This window comes from Corvus kubaryi, unplaced genomic scaffold, assembly GCF_017639235.1.
Source record: "Corvus kubaryi isolate FWS band 111438036 unplaced genomic scaffold, C.kubaryi_AGA036_p1.0 130, whole genome shotgun sequence".
Lineage (NCBI taxonomy): Eukaryota > Metazoa > Chordata > Aves > Passeriformes > Corvidae > Corvus > Corvus kubaryi.
Genome location: NW_024580665.1, coordinates 103128 through 115868, shown reverse-complemented (window position 1 = coordinate 115868; position 12741 = coordinate 103128). Strand labels below are relative to the sequence as shown.

Below are 12741 nucleotides of genomic sequence, written 5' to 3'. Positions count from 1 at the left end.
GTCTGTCCTGAAATGCCCTTTCATGTCTTCAGTAAATACTTGTAGTCCCATTAAACAGAGAAAGGAAATTATACTGATACATGGGGAAAACAAGCATTCATCTGTGTGCCTGGAAAAACTGAACAGCTTCCAGTAAATACTGTAAGCTTGGACCATTTCAAGTCTTTTTTTCCAGTTGTCACCTCATGTAAAAACAGTATTTTGGCCTCCAATGAAGCTATCATACAGGAAAGCCACATGGATTCTTTCTGGTTGGTTTTTGAACAAAAACCAACCAATATTTCTCCACTGTCCAAATCTAAAGGCTGTCAATAACAGCACAAAAGACAGATCATATACAGATACCTGTACAAAGAACTGATTTTTACATGGCTAGTCCTCAGAATTGATCAGTTTGTCAAAAGAAAATTAGGATTAGGGTAAGTGGCTAAGAAGTCAGGTTCGACCTCTTCTACGGTCTTCCTTAGCTTAGTCTAAAAGGGTCCCCCAGGCTGCTGGCAATTCAGAAATTTCACTTACATAGACGAATTCTTCAAAACTAATCTTCCCATCTTTATTCTTGTCACCATCAATCATGAGCTTCTGGATGATCTCTCTCACTTTGTACCCAGGGAGAGGCAGGCTGGCTTCCTTGAACAGCTCATGCAACTCGTAGTCACAGATGAACCCATTGCTGTTGAGGTCTGAGGAAGAGAAGAGGCAGCAGAAGGTTTTAGAAATGTGCCTGTACCTGACAGAAATGACCCCCAACAGAGGGGCAACTCCCATGTCCAAGAGCTTTATGGAGAGCAACCTGCACACTGGGGACTTGCTGAATCCATGCAGGGCATGGACACACAGCAGGATGGCCACACCAAAAATACCATTGTTCAAAGGACACCCCTAGGAACCAAAGGCATGCAGTAAATACACACAGCACATCCTCAGAGAGGGTCTCAACACAAGCCATGGGAACCCTGCAGCTCTGGGCAACAGCAGCTTCAAAGCAAGTCTGACCAGGATGACTCTGGGCACATGTGACAAGTCTGGTGTTGAAGTTTCACAACAGAACATCTGCATTTTCATAAACAATCTCCAGAATGTCTCTTTTTACATCTAACTGCCACTGCCTTTGCACGTTAAAAATAGATGGTAATGAAACACAGCACCTCTTATTTTCAGAACTGAAAACACCAAATCAGCTCTGCAGTTGCATCTTTATCATGTTGTCAGTGATGTTCTCCATTTAACACTGACAGCAAATTGCAACCAGGTGCTTTATTGCTGCCCAAGAATGCTCTGCAAAGACATTTGCTTTCACAGTCTATCACCAAGCCACAGCAGCACCATGTGTTTAGTGAGATATTGTCACTCACAAGACCAAGGAAGAAAACAAGAATCTGGTGTGAACCTGGAGCTTTGCATACAACAGATCCCAGTCTCTTTGGGGACATCATCACATCTACTCACCACACATGGTAAATCCAGCAGCCCCAGCCTTTCTTCAGGGAAGTGAGATTTTCCCGCCACTATGGACAGACAGGGGTTGCGTGCCTCCTTTCCCCAAGCTAATCAGGATCAGCAGAGTGCTGCTCACAGCACAGCTGGCACCCAGGTTTCAGCAGAGAGGGGTCCACAAGGAGACAGAGTATTTGAAGTAGTTGCACAGCCCAGATTCACACCTCAAAACATAAGCATGACCCTCCAGCCCCATCTTTGGAGAGGCAGGGATTCAAGATATGTTGTACTGTTACTGGCTCAGTAACAGGATGCTAAAATCCCTTTGCTGTAGGCAAGTGCTACAGACAGCCCAGGGAAGTTAACTGAGTGCCTGAAGAGCTGCACCAGCCCCAGAATTTGGTTTTCTTCAAGACGGAATCTCACCACAGCCACTGGGGTCAGTATTTATGCTTAAAGGGAGATATTTTCAAGAATAAAAGAAAACAATCAGGATAGCTCCAAGGTCCAGGGTTATTTTTTTTAACCAAATTGTGGAGGTCAATTTACTTTCAATAAGGAGTCTGTGGTTTTTAGGTTTTGTTTCACAGCAATGTTCCAGCAAGCAGCACGTTTGCACCACCACTCCAACCATTCTCATTTTCCAGATCCATATGGGAATATGGGATTTTAAAATTGTTTTTATCAGTTAGCAAGAAAGTGAAACTTTGCTCAGTGGCAAACATCCAAAGTAACCAGAGCAAACCTGTACTCCCTCCCACACCCCAGTCTCAGGCTAAGGCAGAGCATCAGTTCCAGTGGATTAAAAAATACATTAAACTACTTTATGTAAAGCCAGTGTTTACAATAGCGCTGATGAAATAAAGTGGTTTTCAGCAGTGATTAATGATACCAATAGGCTGCTGTCTGGCCCTCAGTTTTAGAATTTTATTCCAAAATAATACAAGCTTACAAAGGCAAGCTTTATTAACAGTCCAGCGTGAGATGTCATGAGCAAACTATTTCCCCTCTAGATAAATCACACCTTCTTCTATTACGGTATTTTTATTACTGAATCTAACTTTACAATTATGCATCTTTTCCCCTCCTTACAGCCAGTGAGGAAAATAAGTCAAGAAGGGATTTCCTAATCTCCAGAGCCTGTGAACCTAAAACAAAACTTTGCTTTCACCCTCAGCCTACAGTCAACTTCCATTGCTTTTGCCTGTGCCTGACTGAACCAACCACAATCCCTCAGCATGCTGACAAATTAAGCATGTAAATCCAGAAACATCCGTTCATCACTTCTTCCAATCAATCCACCACCTAACTTCTACATCTACCCAAAGGTTAGAGTAGATGTAAGTAGCAGGCAAAGAACAGAGAAAATAAGACTTCAAAATATATATTGTATCCTTGATAGGATCTGATTTTGATTCAGATTTGGTAAAGGTTTTCCTCTTGACATGTCTAGGTTAAGCATTCAGAAGTATTTCTGATTCAGGCTTGCATGTCTGAGCCTATTCAGATGTGAAAGGAATAAAACCTTATATGGTATTTCAGGAGGCAGAAGCCTGTTAGGTGAGACATCAGGAAACCAAGCTCCAAAGTCTGCAACTCCAATAAGGAACGTATGGATAAAAGGATGCTGAAACCTATTTAGAGCTTGGTTCTACATATGAAGCCCTGCAGGGCTGGTATCAGGAATTTACTCCAAGCTAGGCCAACATCTGCCCAGTCTGATGGTTTCATTCACTCCTGCAATCAGCATCTTCCCAGTCCTCCAGGTGTGCCTAGTTCAAAGAAGATTTACCTTTGCTCACTAAAAAAAAAGCAATAAGAAATAGGAGCTCTGCCACACAAAGAGCCATCTGAAAAACACACTCACATGGGACCTCACATGAGTCAGGAGCATGGCACAAAGAAAGATTTTGCCCATCACGCTGCATTGGGCTCAGACAAACAGAAAAAAACAAGTGTGAAGGACACACCTTAACTCACTCAAAACCTTTGATTCTCAGGATTCAGGACCTAAGGTCTTGCAACTCTTAACAATATCCCAAATATCCACTTGTAAGAGTTACTCTTCCATAGTATTCTGGGAAAAAAAATTGATCACCAATTTAACTTCACAGAGTAAAACGGCATCTATGTCCCAGACACTTGGGAGTGAGAATTACAAGTAAATCAGGTCTGTTAGTTTAACTCTAAGACCGCACACCAAGTTACTGGTTTTGCACTGAAGATGCTCTCATTTCAAGTTCTAGCTGGTTGACAAATTTGAGCGTTAAAGCCTGCTGGTTTTACCATAAAGTGGTGCTGGCCTGTGGTTTTGGCTTGGTAGCAGAGTCAAGTAGTCACTGATTGACTATGTGATGGAAAATGAACCTGTTCTTAACATGTCAAAAAGCCTGACATTACAATAGGCCTGAGACCCCTATCCCATAGGGCAGCTGCTTCCCTTCCTACTGTCTCTGTTCCCCTTCTGGCATCAAATGTACAAAGAAGCAGCATTTTAAAAAAGCACCAAAAAAACCAAAAAAAAAAAAAAAAAACCAAAAAAAACAAACAAACAAAAAAAAAAAACACCTCTGCAGTACCAGCCAGTTCCAAAACTATTTCCAGCATTACTGCAGGCCTACCATATGGTGCCTTGCTGGATGTCCTGCAACAGGACCAGACTTCAGAAAGAAGGTGGTCTATAATCCCTCTCTAACAAAATCTGAGATGGTATGCAACAGCTGAAGAGGCTGTCAAAATAGAAGCTATCCCAAATGAAATTGTTCAGCGGCCTGCCCAGAATTACTAATGGAAGAAAGCAAAATTGTTTTAACAGACAAGCTACAGCCTGGATTCGTTATAGTCTGCCTGATGGAAAGGAAACTACAGCACATCTGAAGTTTCCTATTTCCACTGAAAGATGTATGCATGCCCGCATGCTAAACCTGAGAAAGGTCACAGCAGCAACACACAGCACTGGCCTCTGCCATGTGCAGGTGGTGCAGCAAAGCCGCAATGAATCCCAAAAGCTGCTTCAAGCTCTGCCTCAGCTTCCTCCTGAGGACAAGTACTTAAAATAGCTTAAATAACAGGATGCAAGAGGGGAAAGTAACCCACACATTTCCTTTTAAGGACATATGCTCAGCAGGACACACTAGCAGGATCACAGATCCCTATTTGCCCTAAGCCAACATTTCAGAGCCATTGTTTTACCACCTTGCAGCGCTGAACAAAGTGTTCAGCTGAGTTATGATTTTTGCGTATGTCGTGTTTCCAGAAAAGAAGCTTATTTCTGCTTATCTTAGAAGGAATGAGCAGGAAGACAAATAAAGAGAGCAAGTTTGCAGATTTTATTCTGCCACACCTCCCCTCTGAAGTGCCACTGTTTGGCCAAGTACACACTAACAGGCCCCTGTTCCACAGAACAAATTCAGAGATCCAATGAGATCTGGAGCAACCTGCTCTTCTCCCACTAACCTGCGGGTCACTTAAAGCCTAGACAGCTCCAATGCCACACTTAATGACTGTTTTCAGACATTACCAAAGCTTCTTTTCCCCACTGCTCTTTACCAGTTGGATCAGTTCCAAGACAAATAACTGCCTGTAGGATGGTGGGAGCTGTTTGTCTGCGCTGTAGCTGACTTTAGTGATAACCTTAAACAGTGGTTTCTCACCTGTGGATTGTTTTAATAAGCAGTAGGATGTCTATGGGACTCATGCCTTTTGCTGGCTGTCAAAGAACAGCACACCAGCTGCATGAGAGAGAGGAAATACCTTCAAGCGGCGTGGAAGGCAAGTGGTGATAGAGTACATAGTAACACACCTCACTGCCTTCCAGCATCCCCAGATGTCTCAGTCCAGTCCAGCTGTATACAGAAAAGCTGGTCAAACACACACCTTTAAAGTCCCATCAACTTACACATCCAGAGCAGCAACTTACCCCAAGCTGGAGTTAAAGCAGGTCTCCAGGAAGCCCAACCAGCCATGCATCAGAGCAGGGCACATCTTGGTGAGCATAAATCACCCTATGAAATGTTTCCTTCTCCCCACATCTCCTTCATGACATCCTAGAAGCCAACCAACTGAGTTTTGCTATAACCATGCTTCTCAGCTGTGTTACAAATCTTCCAAGTAGCTGGGAGACGATAAACAGGCTTCATTTTATATAGCAGTCTTAGTCCAACTTCTGTTCACATTCACTAGAGATGCTATTAGAAGTTCACAGTGAAAGTCAGTCACCCGGCCAGTGACCAGTTCCATATCCCAGGGCAAACATGGCTCCTTTAGGCAAGAATAAAGGGAATGAGACCATTAAAGACACTCCTGGCAGGTGTGTCCCACATGCTTGCGGTCTCTACCATGCCTAAAGCACACAAAAAGGCAGTTGAAAAGAACTAGCAGATCCTATCTCATTTGTGGGTATGTCCAGGATAATTAGCTCATTTCTCATTAATATCTAAGTTCGGACACTGCCTTTATAATTTAAAACCAAACAGGGACCCACCTCCTGGGCAGGGTGAGCTGGTTTCCTAAAACAAACCAGGATTTGACCTGCGTTTCTCCATGTTTCCAGCACAAAGGCAGCCAGCCAACCTAATCTCAATAATTTCCCCCACACTAATGACAAAAAGCCACCACATTCCAGAGAGGTTAATAATTTTAAATGCATCCAAGGACAGAAGAGGCTGCCTATATCCCGGCCTTATTGAGATCTGCACTCAGTGGCACATTAGACAGAGGCACATTAGGCAGAGAGAAACACTATGCTTCCTCCCAAGGAACATCTCCCTCTGTGGCAACTCACTTCTACCTGCTGCAAAAGTCTTGAGAAGAGCGAGAGAGGAGAGGGAACTCTTTAAAATGCAACTTGCTTCAAGTTCCAACAGGGGATACTGCTCCACGAGAATCAGCTGCCTCTGAAATTCACAATTCTCTCTGCAGACTGGAAATTCTGAGCAAGTGAGAGTTTTCACAGTCACCCTGCCCTAGAGGGTGGTAACACCCAATACAGATAAGAGGCAACTATGATTTTGTATATACAGCCAGTGCTCAAGTGATGCCCATGTCCAGTTAGGAAAACAAAATGCTGGCTCTCACCACTTGTGCAACTAGATCCTGGCCAGTGCCAGTCCTGGGTGTGGTTCCCCAGCTGCACACACTGACCTCAGTCCCCTTGGCTACACTCCCATCCCACCCCTCCATGCTAGTTCTCTGATCCTTCAGTAAGCCGTATCAGGAAACTAAACCAACAGAAAACAATTTTTTCCATTATGTCACTTTTTTGCCCATTTCAGTTTCCTGAAGCAGCCTGCCAGAGGCTTCTGCAATGCCAGCACAGGCAGAAAGCTGGGAGGCAGGCGGAGCAGCTGGGGGCTCTGCAGTCCCTGGAGCACGACAGGGTGAGGGAGATGAGCAGAGATGGAGCCACCAGAGGGCAATGGAGGTGTACTCAGCACAAGGTATTGATCGTCACCGCAAGTCGCTCCATGATGGCCAGGTAAACAAATTCAGTTTTGCTTACAAGCCCCAAAATGCACCTGCACAAACCAAAAATTCAGCACCTACACTGACCATCCACATGGCTCAGCCAATCTGCCAAACCAACACCACCAGAACCAAGCACTGTCCAAGCCCTGAAGTGCTGCCAAGGCCAAAGCAATGCAATACCTGTTTGGATATTTCTTCTGCCATCAGGAAGCAACAAAGCCCACCCTGGAGCAACAGCACAAGGCTGTCTGCCAGTGCTCCCTGATAGCCAGACGGCTTGTGTCCCTGCCTTTGTGATCCTTGGCCACAGTGACAAGCCAGAAGCAACAAGGCTGGCAAGGGACTCCTTTGCACAGAGACAATCACGAGAGCAGCAGAATACCCACATCCTGCTGGCACTGCTGCTTATCACAGGGGTGGGATAAATCCAATTCAAATGTGCAGCAGACAGGAGCAAGGTGACCTCCTCACTATGACTTACCAACTTTAGCAAAAGCCTCCTTGAGTTCCTCCAGCTCATCTTTGGAGATTTGCATGGTGTTGGCCATCTCATGGATTTAGGAAGTACCTAAAGAGAGAAAAAGAACACTGTGTGAAACCAAGCTGCATTCAACAACATGCAGTTTCGAACAGCAGCATAGCAACAATCAGTACCAGTGTCACCCCAGTTACCAGAACCACATTTATCTTTCCACTAAGAAAACAGATGTGTCAGAGAAGGGAAATACAAGATGGAAATACAAATACAATAATGCTCTTTAACAAGTCAAAAAGCCTATTAGCCTTGTTAATATTTAGCTTTGTATATTATTTTACAACTATGCTGTTCTGCACATATTAAGGTACCTGCTGTCAGTGTATTCTGTAGGTCAGAAAAGCTCACAGCTCCAGAGATTTTCCACAACTTTGAACAAAACCAGAATCCAGAGTTAAAATATTAATGCAAGAAATACTGAATGCTCTGCTTGCCCATCTGTCCCAAGTTCACACAGCTACCAAGCCCAAATAAAAAAGATTCTGAACAGTACATGAAGAGTGTCTTTCAGCACACAGTAGTATACCTGGCACTGTTTGCAAAAAGGAAATAGTTTGCTTTTCTGCAAGAAAGCTGTTTGAATCAACACTTGCTTGTTTCCCCAGATTCACACTCCCAAAAAACTCCAAGGAACAGACTGTTTGCATGGCCACTGATCCCCTGAATGGCAGGAGCATCATGAGCAAGCACAGAACAGCAGGCATGAGAAACACTGAAACCCTGAGTACGCAGAAACTCCACTTGGATCAGATCTGCTTGGTGTTTAAGAAACAGAGAGGATGAAGCACTGAGTTCCTCCACCCATCTGCCATCATCCTCCTTTCCAAGCACTGATTAGGTGCCACCCAGCCAGCCTGGACAGGAGGTGTCACCACAGGGATGGGAGAAAGCTAGACACCTATGCACATCCCCTTCCCAGACATTTGTGACAGGGCATCAGACGCCCTGGTGGCACTCTGGCTGACACGACCATGAGAGAGCAGCAATGGATGCAACAATGCTTACAGGGCAAGCCCTGTGTGTGAACAGAAACACAGGCACTGATAAGCACATTCTAACAACACTGCAAGCTGTAGCTCAGGGTCTGTAGAAATAGGGATTTAGGCAGTCTCAGTGCAACTTCAAATGAGATTTGCATCCCAAGATTTTCCAGCTCCCACTTTGTTCACTACAATCCCTGAAGCTGAGAAATAAAAGGTTCCTCCTCTGCCTATGGGAACACACAGCTGCCTCCTCCTTTGTAAGCAAAAGGATGAGGAGTGGATTGAGGTTTACAGACTGTCAGAAGGCAGGATCCTGAACGGGCTGGCTCTGGCTTGAGGCTCAAGCAACAAGACTCAGTTTAATAAATGCCTGTGCTCTGATTAGCAACCCTCTTTTGTCTGAGGCTCCCAGCTGCCTTCACAAGCACTCTTAAGAATACAAGTTTGCCTGTAGCTGTAAATATTCATTTTCTGTAACACTTCACTCAGTCTGGAAAGAATGAAGTTGTTAGAGATGAGAGCAATGGCCAGGTGTGGCAGCCTGGGAAAGCAGCTCAGACAGGTGCTCACAGCAGAGAAAGTCAACAAGAAGTTTCATCACTGCAGAGACATGAAGGAAAGCACTTCAGACTCCACCTCCCAGCACTAGCAGGCACAACAAGATGTTGAACAGTCAGTAAAAGCCACCAACAGCAAGACAACAAACTTCATCACTGGGATCAAGTTGAAAAAATGGGGCAGGGGGAGGAATCACAGCAAAGGTGCATCTGACTGACAGAGGTAAAAAAATAAATTTTTATAAAAGTAAACTTCTTTACTGTTTCATGGATTACAAGTCAGGCTAGCTGACCAAGGCAGTGGTACTATGCAGGTCCCTGCAAGATGCAGGAATGCTATGTGCAGCTACTATGCAGGTCCCTGCAAGATGCGGGAATGCTATGTGCAGCACTGACTGTCTTGCTTGACATCCAGTCTGGGATCTAGCTCCATTCCTGGAGCAGCTCCTTCCCTGTAGCACTCCCATGGGTGCCTCAGCCGACCCTCAGTGGCCACCAGAACCTGGCTATTTCCAGGGGATAAAGGCATTGCTTAGCAAGAAAATCAGCTCTGGGCAAGCTTGTTGCACGATACAAGAGATTGATTTCACAACTGGCAAAAACACTTGGGGAACGCTACCAAGAACAGAGACAGATTTGGCTATGCAGGCAGGTTGCATAAGCTGCCAGGCAGGAGAGGCTGAGCTACAGACTGAAAATTTAGCCAAAACTCCTCCACAAGTTCTGCCTTCTTCCTAATTCTCATTTGCACCAATTCATTTTCAAACCATGAGGATTTCCCTTAAAAAGGTATTTCCCAAAGCATCACTATCTAACCACTTAATTGGAATTTAATTTGCTGCAATCTCTAACATCTTGAACACCAAAAGAAGCAGCAAACACTACCATAAGCTGAGAGCTTTTAAAAATACTGCTCTGTTAAACTTTATCAGGGAGATATGCACTGGATATGCTCTGCAGTTGTTTGTATGGGTCTTGACTTAAAAAAACTTTTCCTTCCAGTCCCTAGACTGTTCAGCTCAGTCCATAAAACAGGTTTCCCTCTCAGTTTTTATAATACCACTTCTTCCTTCTGTTTCCCTGTTTGAGAAGAAGGAGGGAGAATTCAAACCAACAGAGAAAAAGCAGACACCTGACCTTGTCAGTGCTGTCTGGGAAGGGGAAAGGATGTTAAAACAGTCTATGGAAAGGTTAGTGGGCCACAAAGTTAAGCTCCCAAAGCAATTTACAGAGCTTTTCTTCAATGAAGAGGTATTACACCATCATTGACACACTGGGCTGGAAGGCAGGGGAGCTTTTCTTTTTTTTTTGTTATGTGGGAGTTTTTATGTTTGTTTGCTTTTAGTAGCTGAGTCTGAGGCATTCAGAATCATGTTTTTCATTCAGTTGCATTTTTAAACAAGAGGCTTTGTCTTGTGGGACATAAAAGGCCCTTTTATCACACTGGCACAGGGATCACACATCAGCTGCCTCACTCCAAGCCCTGTGGGGACACACCACGCTGCTCATGCTTGACCATGTCACGCTCACTCCTGCTGCAAGAAAGACTCCACCAGGGTATGACAGCCAGGGAATGGCTCACATTTAAACAACCATTTTAGAGGGACAAAAAGAGAACAACAGCAGAGTTTTAGTCTGGTGGCTGACAGCCCGTTAGTAAATGCACAGATAAAGTGTACAAGGAAGCAATCCCTGCTCCAGATCCCTCATCCTGTCTTCATCCCTCACCCCACAGAAGAAAAGCAAGGGCAGCTCTGTAACACATGGATGCACAAAGGCACCTACGTAGAAGAGCATGGCTGGCAGACAGTGCAGCCTGTTCCTCTGAAGACTTTACCTGTGATACAGATCAGAGCTGCTTTAAGTACATGTCAGGTTTTGGAATATCAACTCCTTCCCGGAGAAAGGCTGTATAAAGCTCCTGTGCAAACAAATTTTACAGGTTCTAAACACACTGCAGTCACTGAACCAGAGTTAGTTTATTTGCAGAACTGCAATAGGGGCAGGTTAAGAAAAGCTGTCCCAGAGTGTGTTTTGACAGCTGTGAGCCACCTGGGGACAGGCCACTGCAGGGGCTGTCACTGGAGGGATGTCCCTGCTGAGGCACTCAGCACTTCCAGCACAAGTGCCAGAAGCTAACCAGGATATTTGGGTGGATTAACTGCCCAGACAGCAACTTAAAAACACTCAAGCACAGAGAAAAATGTTCTCAAGACTCTTCTCCAAGAGGGGAAGACCTGGAAGCTGCATCCTACACAGAGGATTGGTAGAAAACTGATGAAGGGGGGATATCTGTACGTCTTGAAAATTGGCAGATTAATTCAAATTTGAAAGCACATAACAACCAAATATTTCCTCACAGCCACTTGAACATTTCCAACAGAAACAGCTGGAATTTGCTGCTGATCCAAATGGAAGAATTTACTTTCTTAGCAGCTCTGTGTTACTCTGAAAACTGAGTGCTTCATCCCTTCCAGGCCTGCCTTACTTTAATATCTCTACAATGACTGATTAACAATATCAACTTGTTTACTCAAACAGACCAATGCAGAGATACATTAAAGTGTCAACAAAAAGGTATTAATATGTCCTATTTAAAAAAAAATCCAACACAAGTAAGCTAGACCTAGTCCGGAGCAGTGACTCACTCCGTATGTATTCCCCATTTCCGAGGAACCTGTGGTTTTGCTCTCTTCTCATGACAAAAGCTCCTGACATCAGAAAGCAAGTCAGTTAAGCATTAGCTAATTAAAAATACTCAAACTCCACATATCTGTGACCACTAACCCAGCACATATCTTTAGGAATAAGCAATGGGACAGCCAGGCACTCAGTCCCCTCACAACCCACAGCAAGTGCCAGAGCCCTCAGGCTTGGGCACTGATGCAGCTGCCTGGCCAGTTTGGAGGAAACCCAGTGATTCAGCTGACAAAGGATCCAGCCCTCAGGCTTCCTGTGGCTCACCTAATCCTCCTTTTCCTCCCTGTTTCGAAGGCAGGGCTGGTCCCTGCCAACAGCTGCATTGAAGAGTGGGGTGGCTGCATGCACTCCCCTCTTCATCCTCCCCAGCCCCTTCTGAAAGGGGACAGCAGCATTGTGACCATCCCAAAAGGGCTCTGCAAGCTCCAGAGATGCTGCAACAGCCCAGAGCAACCACCCTCAGGATAGTGAGGCAAGAGTCACTGGCAAGGGATATAAGCGTACCTTTTCTTTGCATCCCTTCCCAGGTGACTAAGAAGCTACAGAGGATGCTGCAGAGATCTCTTGACACTGCAGGAACCCTCCTCCACAGGCACAGGCCTATGCTCATGCTGCTTTTGGAAATGTTTGCAGGCAGGAGAGGGCACAAATACATCCACTTCCATCTCCATCATCAGCTCTGATAGCTGCTTTTACTGGTCCAGTCCAAGCAAAGCCTTTGAGTTTTTACAGACAACTTTGCCAAACCTGATGGTGACAGGAGGACATGAAAGTTTATGGTGACAGACTTGGTCTGATGAGTCCCCTGAGGTAAATAGTTTCCAATGCTTTGGAGGGAGACAGGAAAGTTTAGGGACTGATGGCCTGTAAATTAAAACCTATCCATAAAATCCATCCTCTCCTGCTCATAATCAGTTTGTGTTCTCATCAAATGTTCATCACAGTGTTTTGCTCATCAAATTCCTACAAGACAGCACCCACACCTTGCATGTGGTTATTAGCAAACACCAAGCTGACAGAAGCACATAATCTTTTAATTGGCAATTACCTTCCAGACAGCCAT

General features: G+C 44.8%; 1 protein-coding gene across 6 annotated transcripts in view; it reads right to left on the bottom strand.

Moving 5' to 3' along the window:
* The window catches only part of PLS3 (plastin 3), a 50479-nt gene that overhangs the window by 13148 nt on the left and 24590 nt on the right, over window positions 1-12741 (bottom strand). For all 6 annotated transcript variants that reach the window (XM_042027462.1, XM_042027490.1, XM_042027480.1 and 3 more), the window contains 2 exons: window positions 7385-7471; window positions 520-683 (listed from right to left, as the gene is read on the bottom strand). In XM_042027462.1, coding sequence (XP_041883396.1) covers window positions 520-683; window positions 7385-7451 — 231 coding nt within the window. In that variant the 5' untranslated portion in view covers window positions 7452-7471. The remainder of the gene's footprint in view (window positions 1-519; window positions 684-7384; window positions 7472-12741) is intronic.